The 25,292-nt window shown below is 39.0% G+C and overlaps 1 protein-coding gene across 1 annotated transcript in view; it reads right to left on the bottom strand.

The window, feature by feature from the left end:
- Window positions 1–3,950: 3,950 nt before the first annotated feature.
- The window catches only part of SGSM1 (small G protein signaling modulator 1), a 132,151-nt gene continuing 110,809 nt past the window's right edge, over window positions 3,951–25,292 (bottom strand). The window contains exons 17-25 of the mRNA XM_075276576.1: window positions 24,862–25,044; window positions 23,361–23,432; window positions 19,661–20,257; window positions 14,282–14,406; window positions 12,372–12,454; window positions 11,725–11,834; window positions 10,436–10,532; window positions 9,849–10,016; window positions 3,951–5,106 (exon numbers count right to left, since the gene is read on the bottom strand). Of these exons, the coding sequence (XP_075132677.1) occupies window positions 5,018–5,106; window positions 9,849–10,016; window positions 10,436–10,532; window positions 11,725–11,834; window positions 12,372–12,454; window positions 14,282–14,406; window positions 19,661–20,257; window positions 23,361–23,432; window positions 24,862–25,044 (1,524 nt within the window). The 3' untranslated portion in view covers window positions 3,951–5,017. The remainder of the gene's footprint in view (window positions 5,107–9,848; window positions 10,017–10,435; window positions 10,533–11,724; window positions 11,835–12,371; window positions 12,455–14,281; window positions 14,407–19,660; window positions 20,258–23,360; window positions 23,433–24,861; window positions 25,045–25,292) is intronic.

A 25,292-nucleotide genomic window follows, 5' to 3' on the forward strand; every position in this document is an offset into this window, starting at 1 on the left:
AAATGCATTTTAGCCTTAAACCAGTAACATTTTATCCTTCTCTGCATTCCTATTTTCAGAACATTTTTAATTTTAGTTCAATGTAGCTTTATGAGACCATGTATTTTGTGGGTACATAAAACTTTTTGATCAGTTTTTATTACTTTTTATTTTCAAGATGTGAGATGAACAGCATACATCAATTATGACATCTGAATTTTATGGTTTATGGAGTTTATTATATACAATAAATAATTTACTGATTTTACTTTTGTTTCTTACGGATGTGGTAATAGTAGTTGTGCGTTTTTATTTATTTTTTTTAATTAACAAGAGAAAAAAATGTCTACATTTACTGTTCTCTGCAAAAACCAGATAGGCGCTGTGGACTAGCATTGACTGCAGCATCTAAGGGGTTAAACGGCAAGCATACACTTTGATTGATGATGGAAATAATATCATGAACGAAAGTCTATGGTACCCCCACCTATGGGGTTATCTGAAGTCAAAGTGGCAGGAGAATAAGGAATCATTCCCCTCTCCCTGCAGCTGCACATGTTCTCCTTTGCACTGGCTGAAGTGAAGCTGCTAGTAGATCTAGTGATCTTATTGGAGATAAAGGCATGATCCTGGTCTTATTTTAAAGTCATTATTCGTGGCTTTAAAACAAGACCAAGAACTAACCCCGGAAGCACCAGAGCTTTTGCAGATTCACTGAACATCTCCTCTCTGAAAAGCTTGGGGTACGCTGTAATGTACTGTGCTCAAACCCGGAGCAGGAGACATTCAGAACTGTCAGGGGTTAATGAGAGATTAGTATATTTGTACAAATCTAATTGAAAATTAAATTTAAGTAGATGAAGCATTAGAGGTATAAATAATATAAGAGAAATATCAAAGCATGTTTTGTGAGGTATATTTGTAGCTATAAACAATATTTCTAACTTGCTAAACTTTGCACTGAAGAATACAGAAGGATGCATGAGTGTGCATAACAAAAAGGTTTATTTTTGTGGACTTCCATACCATGCACCTACAACTACCAAACATTACTAAGCTGCAATCACTGTTGTGCAATATTAAGCCTGATGCCAAGTGATAAAGGTGCCCTTGACTTCTGGTTGAGATGCAAATGGACTATGAGAGGTTCAGAAGTACTAACAAATCTAATTGTATTATTTACTTTGCAAAACTTTGTGCTATGAACATTGGGCATGGATGTTTTGAATAAATTTGGAGATTAGATTTTATTTAGATCAGTAAAAGGAGTCATCCTAATATACATCTATATACCATTTATGCAGCCGTCTACAATCCAGTGGGTAGAAACTGTGTAATAAAGAGATGATCATGTACTTCTAGAGTTAAAATTAAATCTTTACAGGGGCTTTCTGGTACTTACTTGCTGTCCTACTGTTAAAATAGGCCATTCATAATTGATCAGTGGGGGAATGACACCGGACACATGCACTGATCAGTTGTTCAGGACTGCGGCAGCGTTCATTACTATACAGTGTAGAAAGCCAGAAGCAGATCACTCTATACTCTGTAAAGTGGCCATGTGATGTTACTGTGGCTCTGTTCACATTGAAGAAAAACGGAGGTGAGTTGCAAAGGCATTTTTTGGCAAGTCTACAATGTATTAAGTCATCTGTTTCCTTCTCTGTGCACTGTATTGTTCCACAGTAATTTCAAACAGCTGATCAGTCTGGGTGCTGACCCCCCGCCGATCAGATATTTATGGCCTATCACAACAGGCCATCAAAAAACCCAAAAAACCTAGAAAAGTGGGTGACCTAATCCTCAGTGTTTTATGACATGGGCCAGTTTTGGAGCTTGGGCACACAATTATGGGTTTGTTGTGCAGAGTTTCTCAAGATGCAACAAAACAAACGCCTAAAATGATAACATGTAGATAAAGGCAATACATTAAAGTATATGTCTTATGATCTGTACCATTCATAAAAACAAAGTTGTCCTTGAAAAAATAACGCCACTCTTTATGCATTGTCTTCTCTTCACACAAACAGAATTCTCCGAGCACATCTACAAGGTATGTCAGCAACATTTAAGAGATATCTTTACTGGTAAAATGATTCACACACACTGACTTTTACAAAGACACACAGAAATGTACAGTAAATAGAATAAATAAATACTTTTCATCATCTTTATAAGTTATTTAAAAACACTGATATCTGAGGACACAAAATGTGCTCTTAGTAAGAGCCTAGGAGAATTAGCAGACTATTAGAATATATCAGAGATTCATGGAGCCTTTATTAAACACTTTGTAACACTGTTTATGCTAAGGTGCCTCGCTCATAGGACCCTGAATTTATAAATCAAAATGTCATACCATGATAGGTTTCTAGAAAAGAATGATGTATCCAGGAAATGCTAATTCGAGCTTCTGAATACGTCAGCTGATGATTGAGATTGATATGTAGGTTCTATTAAGATACAGTGGCGATTCCTTACCTTTACTGTATCCATTTGACTTAGAAAAGCAAATAATAATTTAAGACAAATTGGTGATATTATCAGGCTATGTTCAATCTTTAACTATGGCCAGAAGTCCAAACAGGAAAAGCCTGCGCTACATTTGCAGATTTTCATGCTGAGTGATGACGCCGCGTCGTCCCTATGAATAACTGTGTTTACAAGCAGAACAAGCAATTTCACAGCACAGAAGACTTTACACAGAAGTGCACTTTGTGCAGTTTAGTGTTATGCCACAAAGCATCATAGTACATATGTATCTAAGCCTGCAATATATAATGAATAGTTCTCGCATTGAAAGAAATATATTGTACCATACTTGTAGATTTATCCTTGATATCAATGGGGAACAGTAGATCCATTGCCATCAGCAACAAAATTACTGTTATTATTTTGCAAAGTGATTACAACATGAAAACTGTGACCTCACTGACATAGACAGTCATCTTTCCTATTCCATAAATGAGCCCTATTGCCGCATCAAATCCATTCCATTGTTTATTTTGCTACAAAATGGAGACATAGAAAGTAATACTAATATTTTAAAATTCACTTTCTTCAAAGGTAGTGCATTGTATCTGCAACTCTAAAATACTGACTTTGAGCTAATAACTCTTCAATTCAATTTAGTTTAAAAAATAAAAAAATCAGATTTTCCATATAAGGGCCCCTTCACACGGCGTAAGCGCTCGGCTCATTCCGAGCCGTACACGCGAGCGCTTCTAAACACTTCCCATTCACTTCAATGGGAGCGCGCGTAAAGCCGGCTTTACGAGCGCTCCCATTGAAGTGAATGGGAAGTGTTTAGAAGTGCTCGCGTGTACGACTCGGAATGAGCCGAGCGCTTACGCCGTGTGAAAAGGCCCTAATGGTATATTTTGGATATATAAGGGGGCATTCACACTAGCGTCTGTGTCCGACAGCTAGTGTCCGATGTTAATGTCCACACAAAATCTTGCGCGGACATTAGCATCGGACACTAGCTGTGTCCGTTACATTTTGCATTGATTTAATGGGACATCATGTGCGTTTTTTTTACAATCCATGCCTGTCCTTAACTGTCTGTTCACAAAGATGTCCGACTTTTCAAACGGACAGAAAAAACCTACATGTAGGTAGGTGACTGTATATGGTCTAAAGAAAGAAAATCTTGCAGTTGATTCTTGGCATTGCAAGGAAAAGGCTCATGTTTTATCTGCTTAACATAACACTGAACATAACCAGCCTCATATATTGAGCTCCCCTATAACTAGAAAGCATATCATCATGTTTAAAGCAGAAAAGGTACGTCACTGTTGGCACCTACAGGATGCTGGTGGGCTATATCTATCAATGCGAGAAGGTGCTAAAACACTTTTGCATCTGACTCCTTATCAGTAACAAATTTGTGTTTTTCACAACTACAATCTTTCTCATTCTGTAAATTCAGCAGCATAAAACCATGTAAGACAGACAAAAAAAATTCAATAAAAATAAATAATATATCTATCCAATTTTTTTCTGCTAAAGTCCAATAGTTTGTGCCTATAAATCATCCCTGCAATGGTAAAGCTGTGCAGCCAAATAGTAGGAAGTAAAATTCTTAATAAATGAATGAGCAGGACCTCCAAGTGGGCGAAACACAGGCCCCAGTTTGGGGAATTTGCATACAGTAATAAGCAGCTGGTCCTGGCTGACAATGAGCTTAACCCATAATGGCAACATCATTGGATAAGAAAAAATATCTACTCTGTTTGTGCTAATATGTGTTTTATACACAGTTCTGTGACTATGGCCTTCAGAAATCTGGAGCTTCATATGTATCAACTGTAATAAGGGCACTTTTACACTAACAATTACCTTGCACAATTTTGTGATATAGGTTATAAGTTTGCAATTATTGGTTAGTGTAAAGAACCAGCAAGAAAGTTTCTCATTGATTGAATTTTTTTTTTAGGATTACCTAAACATTATAGTTTTTGGTAATATATCCCCTCATGGAAACAGGCATCTTCCGCTCCTTAGTAGATGAGACAAGTGAAGACATTTGTAAAAAACACACGATTGTTATATGTAAATGCAAGTCTACTCAACATTATCAACTTGCTATATAGCCAATCAGTAGATGTTTTTACAAATGTATCTTCACGTGTAAAAGGACCCTAACCCAGTTGATGTTATATTTTAATATGGTGGCTAGAACATTCACACTCACATATTTCTATGAAGGGTTTATGAAATCAGCAAGGAGATCAACTTTGTATTGAGGTCTTTGGTTTAACAATAAACTAACAAGGCCAAATGGAAAGAAAAAACTAAATAAGGAAAATACAGGAAACCCATTCTTTCAGTAGCAGCTTCCTCTGCTACTAGAACTGGCTTCAGTTTCTGGCACTTACTTAGGTAAATAAACTGGCCATTAAGATATGTTATAACCCTTTCACTTCTGTTGGGACTTGATTGCATTGCTGAACAAATGATTTCCAGGGCTCCATGGCAGTGGGAGTTTTCATGCTGTGGTGGATGTGGCTGTGCTTCTTTCTCCCCGGAGGCCCCTTTACTTATTTTCAATCAGTGTCTGAACCTTATACACAAGATCCCGGGCAAGTTTCAAGATATGCTTTATGTTGTGTCTCTCTGCCATCTCTGAAAAACCACAAGATAGGAAATGTATGTAAATAACTAAAGCAGCTGAGTTAGCATATGCATAACACAATGATTCATATATCTACAACCAGATTCATAATTATCTAATGAAGCATCCCTGATGTAATTCTGGTTATATTAGCTAAAGAAGTCAAGACACTGGTGTGCTTCTATTGGATCATCCTTTTTTTAATTAATGTGGCTGAAAATTAGAGATGAGCGAGTACTATTCGAAACTCACATTTCGAATAGCATGCACCCATAGGAATGAATGGACGCAGCCGGCACGCAGGGGGTTAAGTGGCCAGCTGCAAAGTCTACGCGCCGCCCGCTTCCATTCATTCCTATGGGTGCGTGCTAATCAAAACGGCCATTTCGAATAGTACTCGCTCATCTCTACTGAAAATCTGTCCAAACATATTGTAACAAAATGTCAGCTGTGTGAGCAGGACTAGATCAGGACTAGTTTTCAGCCTTAGAATTGCAGGAACGAAGTGGACTCTTATGCCTTGCTCAACAAATACATTTTTTGAGAGAAGTCCTCAGTAGTTGATACCTTTTTTAATGGCTAACTTAAAAAGTTTTTTGATGACATATCGAGCTTTCGGGACTACTATAAAGGTCCCTTCATCAGGATGGTATAACACAATTTCTGAAGGTAGGCATATATATACACAGAGAAATGGAGTGTTAGATGCAAAATAGATGGAGAACAGAACATTATGTAAATAAACAATGAAAAACCATATATATCAGTTCACAGGAAAGTTCTCTGGGTTTATGGCTTCTTTGATCAGTGACGTGGTGTCTAGTGGTTGTAAAACGTCATAAAACCCTGGGCCTGGTTTAAACCCCTCTGAAGCGTGTTAAAGGTCGTCATGAGTTTAATCTCCCATATGAGGCGATGTTTTCTGCTCTTGAAATTCCCTCTCAGTACCAGGATCTTCATATCCTGGGTCATGTTATGACTTTCATTGCAGAAGTGTTTTGGCACAGGGAGGTCCAGTCTCTGTTCTCTAATCGTATGTCTGTGTGAGTTCATCCTCATCCTCAGTGACTGTCCTGTCTCCCTTACATACAGGCCCCCAGGACACTTAGTACACAATATCAAATATACTACATTAGGTGTGCTGCAGGTGAAGTTACCTGGGATCTTGTAGTGACGATCAGAGTTTGGTATCTTTATCCTGTCAGTGGTCAGTATGTGTGGGCAGGTCTTGCACCTCTTATTTCCACATGGAAATGTTCCTTTGTTAGTTGGAGGTGACAGAGAGCTGCTAATAATCATATTCCTGAGGTTTGGATATTTTTTCTTCAACAAATACAGATATGATACATTATTTTTAGCTAACACCAGGAGCTGATCCTAAAATTTGCTCCATATTAACATGACATTATGGCTCAGCATGAGCCTAAGATATGAGGTTCTTTAGCTCCTTCCCGCCAAAGCCATTTTTCATTTCCCCTGCCTTCCAAAAGGCATAACTTTTTATTTTTTCATTCACAGACCCATATGAGGGCTTATTTTTTGTGGAACAAATTGTACTTATTAATGGAATCATTTAATATTCATTTCTATGTACTGGAAAGCCAAAAAAAGCAATATGCAATTGTGCAAATTTCTGGTGGGTGTTGTTTTAAACTGTTCTCCATACAGTAAAAATGATGGGTTTTCTAAATTCTATGGGTCATATTTCAATACTCAATTTACATAATAACCCCTTCCCGAGAACCCAACATCATGTACACAACCGGTGAAAACGGCTGTGGGATAGTTGATTTTGTTAATGGATGTGACACAGCCATTTTCATAACAATTGTAGCCTATGGGTGTATTCAAATATCCACTGGGTTGGAGAAAAAAAAAAAAAAGCAGAGAAAACTATGAAAAATGGATATTAAAAACAGACCACTTCATTTGTTTTTAACAGCCGTTTTTGCAACATTCGTTTGCATGTAGCCTTAATGTACATAATATAAAAAAAAAAAAAAAAAAAAAGGTGTCTTCAGTAGTTGATACCTTTATTAATGGGATTCTACCATTAAATATCTTTTTTCTGTGGCTAACACGTCGGAATAGCTTTTAGAAAGGCTATTCGTCTCTTACCTTTAGATGGGATCTCCGCCGCGCCGTTCCTTAGTAATACCGGTTTTTACCGGTATGTAAATTAGTTCTCTGGCAGCGATGGGGGCAGGCCCCAGCGCTGAAAATGCGATGAGGGCGTCCCCACCGCTGCCAAGAACAGGATCCTGTGCCGCCTCTATCTTCTGCTGGACCCTCCCCTTCTTTCTTCGTCTTTCTTCTGACGCCTGCACAGTTGGCTCCTGCCACTGAGACACTAGTAGAGCCAACTGCGCATGTGCGCAATTTCGACCTCGGAACTATGGCCACACATGCGCATTCAGCTCTACTAGTGTCAGAGCCGACAGAGGTGAAGCCGCCGAAGAAAGACGAAGAAAGAAGGGGAGGATCCAGCAGAAGATAGAGGCGGCACAGGATCCTGTTCTCGGGCAGCGGTGTGGACGTCCTCATCGCATTTTCAGCGCTGGGGCCCACCCCCGTCGCTGCCAGAGAACTAATTTACATACCGGTAAAAACCGGTATTACTAAGGAACGGCACGGCGGAGATCCCATCTAAAGGTAAGAGACGAATAGCCTTTCCAAAGGCTATTCCGACGTGTTAGCCACAGAAAAAAAGATTTTTAATGGTAGAATCCCTTTAATGGCTAACTAAAAAATGATTAAATATTGCGAACTTTCGGGATAACAAATGATCCCTTCATCAGGCTGGCATACCACAATATCTGAAGGCAAGCATATTTATACAGGAATAGAGTGTTAGATGCAAAATTGATGGAAAGCAGAACATGCAAACAAGCAGTTCAAAAGAACATATATATCAGTTCACAGGAAAGTTCTCTGAGTTTATGGTTCCTTTGATCAGTTACGTGGTGTCTAGTTGTTGTAAAACATCATAAAACCCTGTGGCTGTTTTAGCCCTCTTTGCAGTGTGTCAAAGGTCATCATGAGTTTATATTTCCATATCCTCCTATGTTTTCTGCTTTTAAAATTTCCTCTTAAAACCAGGATCTTCATGTCATTGATGATATTATGATTTTGATTGCAAAAGTGTTTTGGTACAGGGAGGTCAATTCTCTGCTCTCTAATCGTATGTCTGTGTGAATTCATTGTCATCCTAAGTGTCTGGCCTGTCTCCCCCTACATACAGGCCCCCAGGACACTTGGTATATATTATTAAATACACCACATTAGGTGTGCTGCAGGTGAAGTTACCTGGGATCTTGTAGTCTTGATCAGAGTTGGGGATTTTTATTTTATCTGTGGTCAGTATGTGCGGGCAGATTTTACACTTTTTTTGTCCGCACAGAAATGTTCCTGTTATAGTTGGAGGTGACATTGAGCTGTTAATAACCATATTCCTGAGATTTGGTGGCTGTCTAAAGCACAGGAGAGGGAGGTCTGGAAATATTGATTTTAGACAGTCGTCTTTTTGCAATAGTGGATGTAATTTGCGTGTGATTCCTCTCAGCATCTCCAGGTAAGGGTTATATGTAACAACCAGGGGTACCCGATTGTTTTCCTGTTTGGTATTGTATTTTAGTAAATCCAATCTTGGTATTCTCGTGGCCCTGTTAATTTGGTTATCAACTGTTCTTGGATGATAACCCTGCCTCAAGAATGTGTTTTTGAGGCCCCCAAGGTGTTTGTCTCTATCTGCAGGGTTTGAACATACGCGATGGTATCTGATAGCCTGGCTGTAGACAACGGAGTTCTTTATGTGTTTGGGATGAAAGCTATCCCATCTCAGGTTGAGCGGTCAATCGGCTTCAGACCCAGTCTAAAGGATTAGGATATCGTCAATGAACGGTAGTAGGCCAGAGGCCTGGTGGTGCAGGTGGATAGGAAGTCACTCTCCAGCTTGGCCATGAAGAGATTAGTATACTGAGGCGCCACTTTGCTCCCCCATTGCGGTGCTGGTCTACTGTAAATAAATGCAGTCACCAAAGGAGAAGTAATTGTGGGTGAGGATGAATTTTGTGAGTTTCACCACAGCTTCAGCATTCACACCTTGCTTTTCCATGAAAAACTGGCAGGCATTTACACCGTCCTGGTGTGGGATGTTGGAGTACAAGGATTCTACATCCATGGTGGCCAGGATGGTTTCATCCGGAAGGGGACCTATATTTGATAGTTTATTTAATAGGTCTGTTATATCCTGAAGGTAGCTGGTTGTATCCCTCACTAAGGGTTTGAGGATGCCCTCCACCCATCCAGAAATCTGTTCGGTGAGAGTGCCAACACATGAAATGATCGGTCTCCCTGGATTCCCAGGTTTGTGCAGTTTTGGAAGCAAGTAAAAAGTCACTGTCCTTGGACTTGCTGGAATGAGGCCACTTAGGCTTATTGCTCCATCAGATAGGCCGGAGATCACCCCACTGACTAAACTGACTAAACACTACAGGCCTTCCCTTTTTAATAAACCATTTTCAATAAATGCCTCAATAAATATTTTTGTTGTTGAATTTTTGCCTATCTTATCATCTACATCCTTTGTATACAGTAAATGCATTAAATGCGCAATGAAGAGAAGCAGTATATGAAAGAAAGGTTCAGGTGTCCTTCCTCCCATGACAATTCTTTTATCTAACTGAAAGATATACAGATAAAGCTACTAAGATGGTTTACATTGTACAGTGTAAATGAAGTTTATGCCACTTACCATTAAAGAACTTTATTATATCAGTAAAGTCCATGTTATTTTCCAGGATAATATCACGATAAACTTCCACAAGTGCCAAGGCAATGAAGAGGACAAAGTGAGACGACGACACCTGCTTAGCAGCCCAGATGGTTTCCCACACGGAGAATACATCATCATACACCAATTCTGTGAAATACAATGACAAAATTATACCCACAAACGTTACATTTATCTCCTGGCGTTAACAGTGTGTACTTATAAATCATACTTTGTCTCTGTGAATCAGTCCATAAAATGGTATACTTCCTCTAGTCTGAATGGTCTATACTTTTATGATTCTAAAGATAGAAAGGTAAATTCAAGGAATGGATTTTGTTTTTTTGTTTTTAATACATCCAGGATAATACTTTACTATGGTGGGGCAACTAATTATTTTCTGACATGTAAAAAGAGTAATTTTGATTAAAAAATATCAGCCTATAGTTGGGCAAAACTGCAATAAGACAAAAGAGCAAGTCTTTGGTGTTGGCACCTACAAATGATAGTTGACAACTCTATATGTAATGCACTGCTTTCAGTTATGTATATCTAGATCATTGGCTCACCTCTTTTAAAGTCTAGAAGGAACCAGCGGTAACAGAAGTAGAAATGGGTATAGTCACCATTTTGATGCATGAGTTCAAAAAGTTCAGAATCCAAGATCTAATAAAAGGAATTACAAATAAAATGAATCAAAATATTAAGATACTGTACAGCTAAACAGAAACTTGAACATTAAAAGAAACTGCACACATGCATATCAAGAACATTTTACACATTTTAAAGGGAATGTCTTTTTTTTAAATTATTATTATCTAGCTGTAAAGACAGCCATACACATAAGATAATGATCTGAATTGTGGCCAATAGGTGGTCCAAGGGATTGTTCTATCAAATGACCCTACCAGCAACATACCACTTAAATGACCAACCATTGAATCAGACTGAATCAGATTTCCACTACTCATAGAATAGAGGAAAAATTGCTTATCTGTACATGGGTCCGATTGGTGAAAGCCCCACTGATCCTGAGGATTATGGGGTGGCTAAGAAAGGGCTGGTGCTTTTTTCCATTGAGATTGTAGCTGCAGTGGAATCACCTGGCCTTATTTTCATTGAAGAGAAGCACTGGAAATAAATGAAGTACAGCTATCTGGCACTCCCATTGAAATGAATGGCACAGGTGCATCTGTATCCACCACAGCTACATTCTCATTGATAGTAAAATATCCCCCGTTCTCAGGATTGGTGGGAGTGTGTAAATAGTGTTCCTATCTTGTTGATATGTTTTCTCCTATTTTCATTATGTAAGGTAATTTAGATTTTTGTATTATAAAAATATACAATTTATTAAATTATTTTTTTGTGTGTTCTTATTTTTATTCACTTTATAATGTAGTGTAAATAAACTGCATTATAACTCCTGTGAGTGCTGTGATGAGTCTGATAACAGCTGTTCCCTGTTAGGGAGGGTTCACACGATGTATTTTGGCTTGTAATGTGGCACGTAGACGGCATGGGAGCTTTTGCGGGCTGTATACGCTCCCATTGATTTCAATGGGAGCGTGGATCGTATACGTGGCGCTATTTTGCGGCCATGATTTTGCGTGCCATATTACGAGCCAAAATACATCGTGTGAACCCTTCCTTACTTTGTAAAAAAAAAAAAAAAAAAAAAAAAAGGAATGGAATCAATAAGGAAAACGCAAGGAAAATTTTCTTAAATTTTTTTTTTTTCATATAAGACTTAGGCTTTACAGGCAATCCTAGTAGGTTTGTATTGCACCCCAATCTAAGGCACTCAAAAAATGCAATTTGATGTTCCTAACAGATTTTCGGCTATAGCTTAGTTTACCTGAATTAAAGACCGCATGTTGGCAAAGTGTGTGTCCATTGCACCTCCATGGGGAAAATTTTGGTTCATTCTCTTCATAAGCTCTGTGAAACAGCTAAATGCCAGGGCCTCTGCGGGGCAAGTATTTGAAAAAACAAACAAACAAACAAAAAACCCATAAAACAAAAACATATTAGTAAATTGGGAACAATATAAGTTTAAGTATATACCAAAACTAGTAAGTAGAAGATCTGTACAAACATAAAAGACTGTTGATCAGCCAGTATGACACCATAAAAAAATATTCTAAATCCTTAGTTTATGGGCAGTATATGGACAGAAAAAATATGCTCTTAGAGAAAATAATAGTAGCAGTATCATGGAATCAATGGATCATTAGTGGTTCTGCAATAGAGCTGTAACAACAATTAGATCACTTCTGTCATTTTCACCCCTGCTCAGAAAATGAATGAAATGTAACTGGTTGCAAAAGGCAATTTTATGTATAGGGGCCACTATTATTATTATTATTATTGTTTATTTATATAGCACCATTAATTCCATGGTGCTTTACATTTGGATATTACACTATATATCATGGTAAGTACACAAAACATGTGAGAGAACACATTATAGAAAACAATAGGACAATATAAAGAATGTCATACCATCATCCAGTATTACCAAGAGAGGAGCCAGCAAATCACACATCCCTTGTACATAGCCAATCTCAATGTGTTGCCACACATAGCTGTAACATAAATATACATAACAACAATATTATTAAATGAGTGGTGTTCATTGGAGTAAAACGTAAAGGGTTATCCCCAATTTCGCAAATCACTGCTAATATGGAAAAAAATTGCTCCCCATCCTGACCCCTACAGCTTGAGCTTATGGGAACAGATGAGAAGTTCTGCTCAATGCTGTTCCTGTAAGGGCTAGTTCACATGGGTGCAATGAGGCAGATTTTGACAGCGGATTTCGCCTCAAAATCTACCTCCATACAATGGTGGTCTATGGAGACTGCTAGCTTTCGTCTTTCTGCTAGCAGTTTTTTGCTGCTAGCAGAAAAAAGAAGCGACATTCTGCCTGAGGAAAGCAATAGAAGTGAATGGGAGGTGAAAAGAATAGGAACCATGGAACCAGCATAGCACAGCTGAAATCCAATGTTTCTGCAGTTTCACAGTTATGGAAACAGCATAGCTTGATTTGCTGCATAACTCCAATTCTCCATTTGGAAGCAAAAGGACCCCAGGGGTCAGGACTTGGGAATAATTTTTGCTGAGATGGGAATAACTCTTTAAAGATAGCCTTATCTATAGGATAAGGGGTAACATGCTGACTGTTGAGGTCTGACTGCTGGAACCCCCACGGATCATAAGAATGGAGTCTCTTGTACATCCAAATAAATGAAGCAGCTGGTCACACAGTAGGGCTGCTCCATTAATTTCTATGGGACCTCCTAAGATAGCCAAGCGCTATTCCCGGCTATCTGTAGCTATCACACAGAGACTGAATGGAGCAGCAATGAGCATGATTGACTTGCCTCCACTCACATGTAGGAAAGGGACCCCAGTTCTTGTGATTGGTGAGTAACGTTAATAGTAATAAAAATATTTTCCTAGAATTAGACATGTAATTTAAAAATATAATAAAGTTGCATTCCTAGACATAAAGAGGATATATCACTAATCTTGATATGTCTATTAAAATAAACATGTAGATTCCCAATGACATCTGGAGCTCTTTTTCTCATAACTGTGAATTGTATTTTTATTCTTCTGATATTCTTCTTCGAATATTTATGATTAAATTGACAACTGGGTGTTACCATTTCCCTTTACCAAAAGAGTGTATCCCTGTACAATCTGCCACTATCAGAACACTTTGTCAGACTATGTAAGGACTCACTCCCAACTGGTAACAGCCAATTGCCATTTTATTAAATCATTTCTAGGAGGAATAGCACAATGCAGACTTCTAAGAAAATGTTCCAGAACTGTTATTTTATAAAGAATGTAAGGATGAAATATACCTCCACAAGAAATGACAGGTTCTCTATAAGGGGCCCTGCGTGGAGTAAGTTAAGTATAAAGAATGTGGCCTGCCAAGCTGAGATGCTCTCTATTCTTGAATTGTATACTCAGTGAGATATACCGCTATGTTACCATCTTCCATATCTGCACTGTCAATGACAGGTTATCAGTAGAGATGAGCGAGTACTATTCAAAATGGCCGTTTCGATTAGCACGAACCCATAGAAATGAATGTAAGCGGCACGCAGACTTTGCCGGCGACCGGCCGCTTAATCCCCTGCATGCCGGTTGCGTCCATTCATTCCTATGGGTGCGTGCTATTCGAAATGGGAGTTTCAAATAGTACTCGCTCATCTCTAGTTATTATTTATTTACAAAGCACCTTCAACTTCTGTTATGCCTCATATTGAACAAGCAGAAGCAAAACTAGTGTACTGGCAGTAATGTGTTTGGAAATCGTAGCTCACAAATGAAAATTTGAGGAACAAAAAACTTTAGATATAAAATAACCAAATACATTTTGATGCGATGGCTATTACCTGCACATGACATTGCGAAGCTTTTCCAGGTTGGTGGGTGTGAAATACCAGTAGTTACGATCACACCTCTGGACATCCTTCTCAATACGATGTAGGTTGATAGTATACATGTCCAATATTTCTTGCTATATAGTTTTGGAAACAGTAAATTAGAGTAAGATCAGCTAAATAATTAAATGCATAAATACAATTAATTTTAACAGTTCAGTAATATAAAAAAATGCCTTGTAAACACTGGTACAGACTAGCATCTGTATTGCTTGCCAAATATAGTGCATTTTTTCTTTCAAAATCCTACTCACGTCCTACATTGATCTGCAGTCTGATTTTTAATATGTAGCATGTCAATTCAGTGCTCTGGATTTTCATTATGGATCTCACCCCTTACAAAGCAAGGAGAAGCTTAATCAGGAAATGCTACAGACCTCTAAGGCCTGGTTCACATCTGTGTTTGGCAAATCTGTTTGAAATCAGTATTTAACATCTTTAAAAACGGATTACAAAACTGTCAGGACGGGTTCACACCTGCGCCCCGTCTCCGCTTTTAGGTTGCCATCTTCTGCAGAGAGACACTGGACAGGAGACGGAAATCTGGCGGTCAGTTTTCAAACCCATTCACTTGAATAAGTTTGCAAAGTGACCGCTGGTGAGCGTTTTGTGCTCTCTGCGGCAAAACCGTTTTTTTTTTAACCGGACACAAAGTTGGACATGCAGGACTTTGTGTCCGGTTTAAAAAAAACGGTTTCGCCGCAGAGAACACAAAACGCTCACCGTCGCTCACAGTCTGTCAGGTTTCCGTCTTCTGTCAGCAGAAGACGGAAACCTGAGAATGGAGACCGGGCACTGATGTGAACCCAGCGTCAGATGTAATCAGTTTGCGATCCATTTTCCACAGACCTCAATGTTAGAACAAAACTGATTGCTCGCTGTCCGTCTGGAATCCTTATTTTCAGTACGGAGACAAATTCTACATTTCTCTCCGCACAAAAAAAACTGAAACCAGATGGAAAAGGCACAAACTCCTTACGCTAGGTTCACACCTGCGTTCTGGTCTCCGTTCTGTGGTTTCCATCTTCTGCATGCAAAAAGACGGAAACCACAGACCGGGTCCGGCCGTGAGCGGCGGAGAGCGTTTTATGCTCTCCACCGCGAAACCGTTTTTTTAAATCTGGACATAGAGTACTGCATGTCCAACTCTGTGTCCGGATTAAAAAACCCGATTTCGCGGCGGAGAGCATAAAACGCTCACCGACGCTCACGGCCAGACAGCTTTCTCACCCATTCAAATGAATGGGTGAAAAAGATTCCTGCAGGTTTCCGTCTCCTGCTCTGTTTTATGCAGGAAATGGAAACCTGCAGAATGGACACCAGGGCGCAGATGTGAACGAGCCCTAACATACGGATTACCCATTGAAGTTAATAAATTTTCATCCGGACCGTCTAAAATCGTTTTTTGAAGATGTTAAATACTGACTTTAAACGGATTTTCCATACGCAGATGTGAACCAGGTCTAAGGCCAAATATAGCAAGAAGACACCCAAAATGGACCCACGGCATAAAACCAATGAAACCGTATGGTTTTCACCACAAAATTTACCCTTACAGCTGTGCCAGAAAGTTGTGCCTAACCCAAAATTACCTGCTTCAAAACCCACAGTGTAACATATTTTTCACTGTGGTTTCTTACTGCAGTGTGTGAATGAGGCTTAAAGGGGTTGTCCCATCACAAGGATCCTATCTATACTGCTTGTTAATGTGGATGTAAGACTTTTCCTAAATACACTGCTTCAGCAAAACTGCTTTGTTTGTCCACTATCTTACTTTATTCATTTCTCTGTTGACACATCCCTTGACTTATCTGGTCATAAGTCAAGTGATGTATCTGCTGCTCTGAGGGGGGAGGGAGGAGAGGCTAAGTGCACGGGAGCAAGCCTGGAGGTAAGGGGGGGGGGGGGGTAGTTTACACTTTGGGGGGGGGCGGGGGGAAGGGGCCGCCAATACAGACCCGGCATCTGCTGTAATAGAGAGGCGGATGCCGGGGAGTGTAGACGCTGGCACAGGTGCCTGCAACATCGCTACGCTCCTGCCCTGCATGAAGCCAGTATGTCTTTGTAGAATGGGAGGAAATCCACACAAACACGGGGAGAATATACAAACTCCTTGCAGATTTTGTTCCTGGCGGGATTCAAACCCAGGACTCCAGCGCTGCAAGGCTGTAGTGCTAACCACTGAGCCACCATGTTTCCCCAGTGTTATTTTATTTTTCAGGAGGTTTCCTACTAATTTACAGTTTTATGACTTATATGATATGATATACAGCAAGAGTAAAAGCAAAGCACAATTGTGCTTCAGAGTTTGTGAACCCTTTAGAATTGTTTACATTTCTGCATAAATTTGATCTAAATTCAAGTCCTTAAAAAGATAAAAAGAATTATCAATCTAATTACAATATAAATAACTGTATAATACAATTTAAGAATACATCAGTTTATTTAGAAGCCAGAGTAGGTAACTTTTTTCTCCCTATTCTATTTTTACCCCTATTCTACCTAAAACTGCCACCGATTCTGACTCTGACTCTACGACTCCATATCGACAGCCCTGGCAAATGCTGACAAGACTCCTAGGAGAGACAGAGAGTGTCCTGCTTACTCCACCCATAAACTATGAACAACAGCCTTATGAGTATACATACTATACATGCCGTCTTATGCGCGCTACACATTGAAATCAATGGGAGGCTTTTTAACCCATTTATTTTAATGTGTAGCGCGTGTAAGACGGCACTCATTGAAGTCAATGGGATTCTGTTTTACAGCGCTCACTCTGACACGTGTTTACGTGTCAGAATGAGCGGCGCGTTACTCCGTGGGAACGGAGCCTAATACAGGGAAAGCAGCCTGTGTGGGAGGGGTAAGCAGGACTCTTACTGTTTCTCCTAGTAGTTCTGTAAGGATTTACTACTCTGCTTCTTAATCATATTATATAACATCAGAGCTCACAGAGCTCAGCTTCTCTCTACATCACATCCTGCTTTCCAATAGCACCTTAAACAACCTCCCATGTTCGCTTTAACTCAAAAGGAATTTATACTAAAACTGTACAAAAGGTAAAACTCCCCACACAAGAACACTACATACATCATTTCCCCGATACATCAGATATTGTGTCAAGGAGATAAAAACTACAAATATGAGTATACATTTTTACAATAATTGAAAGCATATTTCTTACTGACTTGTACTGAGGCGTTGTTCACACCACGCTTTCACTTTTACTTAAAGTATACAATGCATTTTTGTCTTTAGTTGCTACTTAGCTTAATCTACTTATTAAATTTGTAATAGTCAGTATGATACATAAATGCCATCTCTGCATTTCTAAAGTTTACCAAGAGTACAATTAAGCCCTGAAATTTTATATTAACTATTCTAATGTATAATATAGAAACAATTTAATAACAAAATGTAAAAATCATTAAGAGCTCACTAAGAGATTGATGCTACTAATTACTTGGGCTTATATACTGCTATATATAGACAAAAAAAGGCTATTGGACATGATCTAAGGCTGGGTTCAAATCTGCATGTGCTCCCAGTACAGTCTGCATGAAAAATGCGGAGAGAAAAGCGCTGCAAGCAGCGCTTTTCTCTACAAGTTTTTTACGCTTTTCGGGAGGAAACCGAGTGGAAACCACATGGACTCCATTAATGTCTATGGGGTCCGTGGGTTTCTTAAGATAACCACTTTTCCATGCGGATTAGGCTTCTGTTCAGAGTCCCCAAGCAGACCCCCAAAACAAAAACCCATATGCAGATGTGAATCTAGCCTAATATATACTCATAGTGGTCATGTGTCTACATTGGTGATAGCAGCTCCTGTATACTGTAGGAATGTCACCAAAGGCTGAAGCTTTGTAATACAAGCTTGGACTGTAATACAAAAAAGATGTGAAGAACAGACACATTTTCATAACTGTGGAGTACCTGATTTCATGGATTTCTCATAAACTTAAGTCTACTGAGGGATCTGTGAAAACGGACAAAAACAGGTCATGTCCTAAGTTTTGATGGTCCATTAAAACTGAGTTCACACAGAGTTTTTTGGACCGGAATTTGACACTGAATCTGCCTTACAATCCGGCTCCAAAAAACGCCAACCATTGACTTCAATGGGAGCCGTTCATTTCTTTTTTCCGCTAGTGTTTTTTTCCCGCTCGCGGAAAAAAGCAGTGAGCTCCCCTATCTTGACGCGGATTCTGCGGCTTAATCCAACTAGGCCCATTCATGGTTCTGTGAATAGCCCTAATGTGTCAGGATTCTAAATATTCAAGCACCTATTTCTTCACCCAGCAGTCATCATTCTCTTCAGTACAGTGCTTCTGGGGGAGATTATGCATGGCATTTGCATTAGCTACATGGCTGTCACTTTAAAGTTGCTATGCCTGCCATTGAAACTGTGGCTGAGGTAGTTTGGTCAGTCACAGGTCAGAGCTGTAGCGAGACATTCATTTACCTAGAGCAAAGGTTCAGTTTCATGCTGTAATGCTCATTCTATATCTAAATATATAACAGTGGTTTGTTAGCGGCCCCTATCCAGGCAAACTGCATCCTATAACATCCCATTGCCACCCTCCTAGCTCCACCCCTACAGAGGTTTAATATACAGAGTCAATCAAGGCTATAGTTCAGTATCCAGTCAAGGCCTGAGTGAGAGCATTTTAATATATTCCTGCCAGGAGCATTTTTCGTTCTCGACTCCCTGCATTCCAAACCCCATAACATTTTTACTTTTTCATTCACAGAGAAATATGAGGGCTTAAATGTTTGCGGAACAAATTGTTCTTCATAAAAGTATGAATTTATTATCCTATATAATGTACTGGAAAATTGGAAAAAAATTCAAAATTGGGTGGGATTGGAGAAAAGTGCAATTGTGCGACTTTCTTATGGCCCTTGTTTTTACAGCGCTCACTGTGCAGCCAAAACAACTAGTCACCTATATTCTATGGAGTGGTACAATTCTGGGGATACCAAATTTACATAGTTTTAGTTACACTTTTACCCCTTAACAAAAATCCAATTACCCTTCTTCTGAAATAATGACCCCCATACATGACCAGAGAATGAGAATCACAATCTTAAATAGAGTTGTTGGTGACAAGAAAATATTTCATCCTGGGAGAATGCACAAGATTCGTTGTTGGCAGGGAGTGGGTTAGAAGGCAAATGGGACAATAGTTGGGTGTATTTTATCTATAAATGGCAAAATGAGCTGTTGACAATATTTTTATAACCTTAAGTCTTTGTGTTTGTTAGAAATGATTACAAATGGATCAATATAAATTTAGTGTCTGTATATATCTACACGATACTTACAGAGTATGTCACTCCAGTGGAAGAGACTGGAGAAACTTCAGACATAGTTGCATCAATGACAACCAATGAGTCAAGTTGTGGATAGAGACTCTCCATCTCTGGCTCTTCAGATAAGTTGTCTTCACTTCCCACCAGGCTCTCTTTCTCAGCCTCACTGTCTGGCCAAGCTTCTACTACAGAAAGAACAGTGGTCTCCTTGTCAGGCAATATATCCTCAGTGCTTTCAGTAATTGATAAAAAGTCATCCAAACTTTCATTAGCTGTTGCTTCTGTGTCCATGCTGTCCTGAACTGCAAGTTCCTCTTCCACCCTTTTGTTATCTAATGTACTGTCCAGGCTGCTTTGTTTCTTTCCACTTGCAAATCCTGGCTTCATGTGAAGGTAAAGTGCATTTTTACTGGTCTCCATTGAAGCATTGTCATCAGTGCTAAAACTATGGTCTGAGTATCCAGATGTGATAGAGAAGTTCCTGGAGGATGGGTGGCCTGAATCTGGAGAGCAGGTCCCATTAGCTACTGTTCCATTGGGTATTTTTGAAGGTTTATTGTCTTCATTTCTAATGTCTGTTTGATCAGCTTCTTCTACAGACTCAAAGACCTGTACAGTGAAGATGATGCAGTGTTAAGCTCCTGTATGTCTCAGACATATAAAGGAACATAAATACCTATCTATCTATCTATCTATCTATCTATCTATCTATCTATCTATCTATCCACACACATTGAAAGCAAAGGCGGCAGATATGTACAAATCTGACCTTGCTGCTAAATATTGCTACATCTACAATAGCTAACCCACAATGATTTGCCACTAGTGGCCACCAAATACAAGGAAACTCCAGTATCTAGATCACTCTGAATGCCTTGTGGATGTTGGCACATTGAAAATACATTATAAATATACCAGTGTTCTAAATAAAAGTCAATGATAAGTATCATGATCTCCCAAGAATACCTGTACTTCTGTCAAAGTGGTTTGGTGACTGTGTATTTGCACAATATACTACATGACCAATCTGGGTAGAGTGTTTACTTGCATTGATGAGATAACACGAGACTGACAGTTTTCAACAATCAATGTGAATAGAACATTGTACATGTAAGATAAGCTATTAGTTAGGAAACAGTAGGAGAAAACACATTTTATGGATATTTATTGCTGCTCAGAGGAAAGTGACGCTCTAGAAGTTTTTCATTTTTCATATTTTTTGTCATAGAAGATATGTTCATTCTTTATGAACCCCAATGTATATTTCTGCTTCAAAAATTAAAAAGACTGAAAATGGAAGTAGTTCTTAAAGTGATCTGGATTAAAATATAAAAAACTAAATAATCTGCAACATGGATCCAAGGCACATCAAGAATAGTGTGGAAATAAGTTCTGACTAGATTTTGCTATATAATGGATGAAAACCTATTTAATTAGAATAACATCATTCATGTGCAATGTGCTTGTCTCGGGCCCAAAGAGCTCCGAGGCAACACATTTTAATTAGGACAACGCATTATCCTAGCAAATATTAATACAGAGTAATCTGCATCTGTCAAATTGTTTAGTTATATGATTACATCTGTGCCATTTTGTTTCCCCCACATATCCATTCCTGAAACAACAGGATTGGACATTGGTTCGCAGCACCACCTTTTTGATTTCTAGAACATCATAGATACTTCTAGATTATAGGTGAGAACTACAGATGATAATTTCCTCTGCAGACTTTCTGTCTCTATTATACCTATATGAAAAATACCAGCATTTTTGTAGGTATAATTGACATTCTGCGAATTACAAAAACGTGAAAGATTTTTAAATCACAGCGTTCCCGCTGCAGATATTTTTCTACAATGTGTGGATGAGACTAGCAAAAATCTCATCCACTTTGCAGGTACTGTAAAATGCAACATTTTTTGCAGCAACATTTCTGCACCAAAAACGTGGCATTTACGTAACGTGGGACCCTTGCATTACAGAGTAATTACCCAGGTGTTCTTGATGAGAAACGTTTGGGACGATTTTAAAGATCATAGAATATGTAACCTTCACCCCATTATGTTGGCAGTTCTAGGTTCTCTAAGGTACTCAAACTGGATGGTTCTTCTTGAATGGGAAAAGAAAGGTGTACTTAGGATTTCCCAGGTATTATCAAGATCCTCAGATTTTATAAAGAGCTGACCAATTGCAGCTGGAATTTGACCTTCTGCATAATTAAGTTTTCTGATATTTACAGTCTTGCTACAAAATAATTCACATATAGAACAGAAGCATGCAAAAAAATAAATAAAAAAACCTGACTGACTTGCATCAATTTCTATTGACGAGACCCCTGGTCGCCAAAAAATGGTATTTCAAGTGTAAGATCACACTGCCAAGGCAGCCTGAGTAAAGAGCAAATACCGGTATAATTTCAATAGAAATCCATTAAATTGATAATCCATAAAATGAGTAAGAGTTATTAAACCAGTATTTCAGTACAGTGAGATTACAGCTCCTTAAGATCTTGAAAATGGCTGAGGAGCTGAAACGTCGTTGTACTGACATCCTGGCTGAATACATCTTACTTATTTTCATCAGATCATCATGCATTGAAATGCTGCTTCTTTCTATTAAAATTACAGTCGCCCCATGTGCTCTATAATCAGGCTGTCTCAACAGATATATTGGTACAGTCTGATACTACACTAGAAACGGCGTCTGAACCTGGTAGCACTAAGGGGCTTATATCTACTCTGTAAAGTCATTTGCGCAATTTCCCTCTGTGACTTTCCTACAAATGTCAAATGGATCAGGGCCCCTTAACAGAGAAGTAATAGTCTAGGGCGCTGGAACACATTCTCCTGTTAATCATATATGAAGCCCAGAGGCTGTCAAAGCTACAACTGCTACAGAGGGTAAGTAGAAACCCAGTATTTCTCATGAAGACAGGGGTAATGGTTGATTACATGCGCACACTTCCTGTGTATATTCTAGGAATGTACTGTTCTCAACCTTATCCAACTGTTATATATATCAAAATTCAGAGAGATCCTGAGCTGTGACTACTGGATACTAACTAAAATTAGTTGGAGACAATGGAAGTCTGTAGGTATATTGAGAATGTTGTATCAGGCAAGGAAAATCATTGCATTTTGTTGGCCCCAACCCTCTCCTCCAACAATGTCAGACTAAATTAAAAAAAAAAAGATGAACAATATTATTAGACTAACCATGTGTGCTCCTGGTCTTAAACATAATGTTAACGAAATCATACTCTCTTTAGAATTTTTTCTTCATGTTTTTATTGAGCGTGGAATATGTATAATAATAATGAAAAGTGGGAGCAATAAGGGAAAACCTCAAAAGAACCTGGAATTGGCAAAGTCAGAGTTGGACAGGAGTATCTTGGTGTGATTGATTTTAGATGCATATATTAAAAGGTTTAAGGGTTTTTGAAAAATGTTTTTGCACTACATGAAACTTTTCCTGCCTGTACAATGAACTGAAATATGTGGTGATATGTGGAGCTCAAGAATCGCCTAAACCTTTATTAATATTTTGTGGAAACACTATAAACCTTAATCACTATGATCTTATTACGAGCTATGGGGTACAGTATCTTATATATTTAGATACTGGATTAGATACTGAAGCACAGCTTCATGTTCATTAAACTCAAAATTCATTGCCAAATTTCTGCTACAATATCTAGAATAACCTTCCTTACCTGTGTACTTGTACTGGAGTCACTCTGAAGACGAGCATGATTTTGCCGATCAGAACTGCAGCTTTGGGAAGACTGCAAAATAACATTCAACTATTGTTTAATTAAAACCAATAATCACAAGCAAAATGGAGTAGTATAATAATAGGCTGAATCTGAACTATACACTATTTACACACAATGAGAAAATGGCTGCAAAAAAAACTGTGATATAAAGCACTTTCTCAATTTAATTTCTTTTTCTATTGCAAGTTTATAGGAGCATTGTTATTGGTCACAAAGAGTTAACAGGATAAGTATTGAAGTTGCTCTCTGCATAAATTTAGACATTACTGTCAATGTTCTACTTTCTAGAACTGATAGCTATAAGGTGTGAGATATCTTTCTTTAAGCTTAATATACATTTGGCGCACCACAATGCAACTGTACATAGGGAGTGGAAGCAATAGTTTACCCCATCATTACCGCCTTCTAATAAAAAAGTACTGCATCTCAGATGTAGCAGGGTTCAGTGCACAGTCAGTTCTGCAGCATCTCAGATGTAGCAGGGTTCAGCGCACAGTCAGCTCTGCTGCATCTCAGATGTAGCAGGGTTCAGCGCACAGCCAGCTCTGCTACATCTGAGATGCAGCAGGGTTCAGCACACAGTCAGCTCTGCTGCATCTCAGATGTAGCAGGGTTCAGCGCACAGCCAGCTCTGCTACATCTGAGATGCAGCAGGGTTCAGCACACAGTCAGCTCTGCTGCATCTCATATGTAGCAGGGTTCAGTGCACACCCAGCTCTGCTGCATCTCAGGTGTAGCAGAGCTCAGTGTGCGCTGAGCTCTTCTGCATCTCAGGTGTAGCAGAGCTGTGTCAACTCTGCTATACCTGAGATCGGACCACAATGGAGACTGCTGTGGACCAATCTTAGACTCCGCTTCCTCACAGACGAACCTCCGGCAGAACCAGCATTGATTGGCCGAATGCTGTACTATGTATGGCATTCGGCCAATCAACGCTGATCAATACATTCCTATGGGAAAAAGTCAGCTCCCGCTCAACTCTTATTATTGCATTATTAGTGGCGTAACACAGGGACTTGGGCATTTTAGATGCCCCCAGGCATGCTTCCCCTGCTGTCCCAGTTCCATTCCAGAGGTGTTGTCCTCATTTGCTGTGGTGTCATAGTGGACTTGGCGACTCTCCTGAGTCAAAGAGTGGCTTCCCCTGAAACGAAGCCTTTTTCCCCATAGACTATAATGGGGTTCGATATTCATTCGAATAGTTGAATATTGAGGGGTTATTCGAAACAAATATCGAATACTTCGCTGTTCGCTCATCTTTAGCGATTAATCTTTTTCATGGCATAACCCCTTAAGACTCTAGCATGTCTGTGAGTGTAGTACAACATAAATGAAGACAACAATTTACTAAGTAACTATCATTTTTATGTAAATTTTAATCGTGAAATATTGAATAAATGCTAAATCATTACAGTGCAGTAAAAACTTTGCAACTAACCTCATTGCTGACTGTGGAGTCTCTATGCATCATTCTCTGGATTTGTATGTCTAGACTGGCTCCAGATGAACACTTCAATAGAGCAGCTGCATGAGATTCCTTCTCTCTCTGCCGAACAATAGCCTCACAACCAAGCCACTCTGCCATGGTTTGTTCGTAGCAGGCACGGATTTGATCATCCACCTAGTCCAAGGACATAGAAATGGAAAAGCAATCACGGCATCAATTCACAATTCACATCTGAAAATCACAGAAATTATTACATTCAAGAAGGTTTACTTCAGGTTATCAGTGCCTGTAAATCTACTCATTTTCTTATGGTGGGGTCTGTCATAGCAACGTATAACACATTCCTATATTTTAACAATGCCATATGGACATATGTATAATAAGAACTAAATAATCAAATGTCTGCTGAAGCTTCTGCTTAA

This window comes from Leptodactylus fuscus, chromosome 1 (assembly GCF_031893055.1).
Source record: "Leptodactylus fuscus isolate aLepFus1 chromosome 1, aLepFus1.hap2, whole genome shotgun sequence".
Lineage (NCBI taxonomy): Eukaryota > Metazoa > Chordata > Amphibia > Anura > Leptodactylidae > Leptodactylus > Leptodactylus fuscus.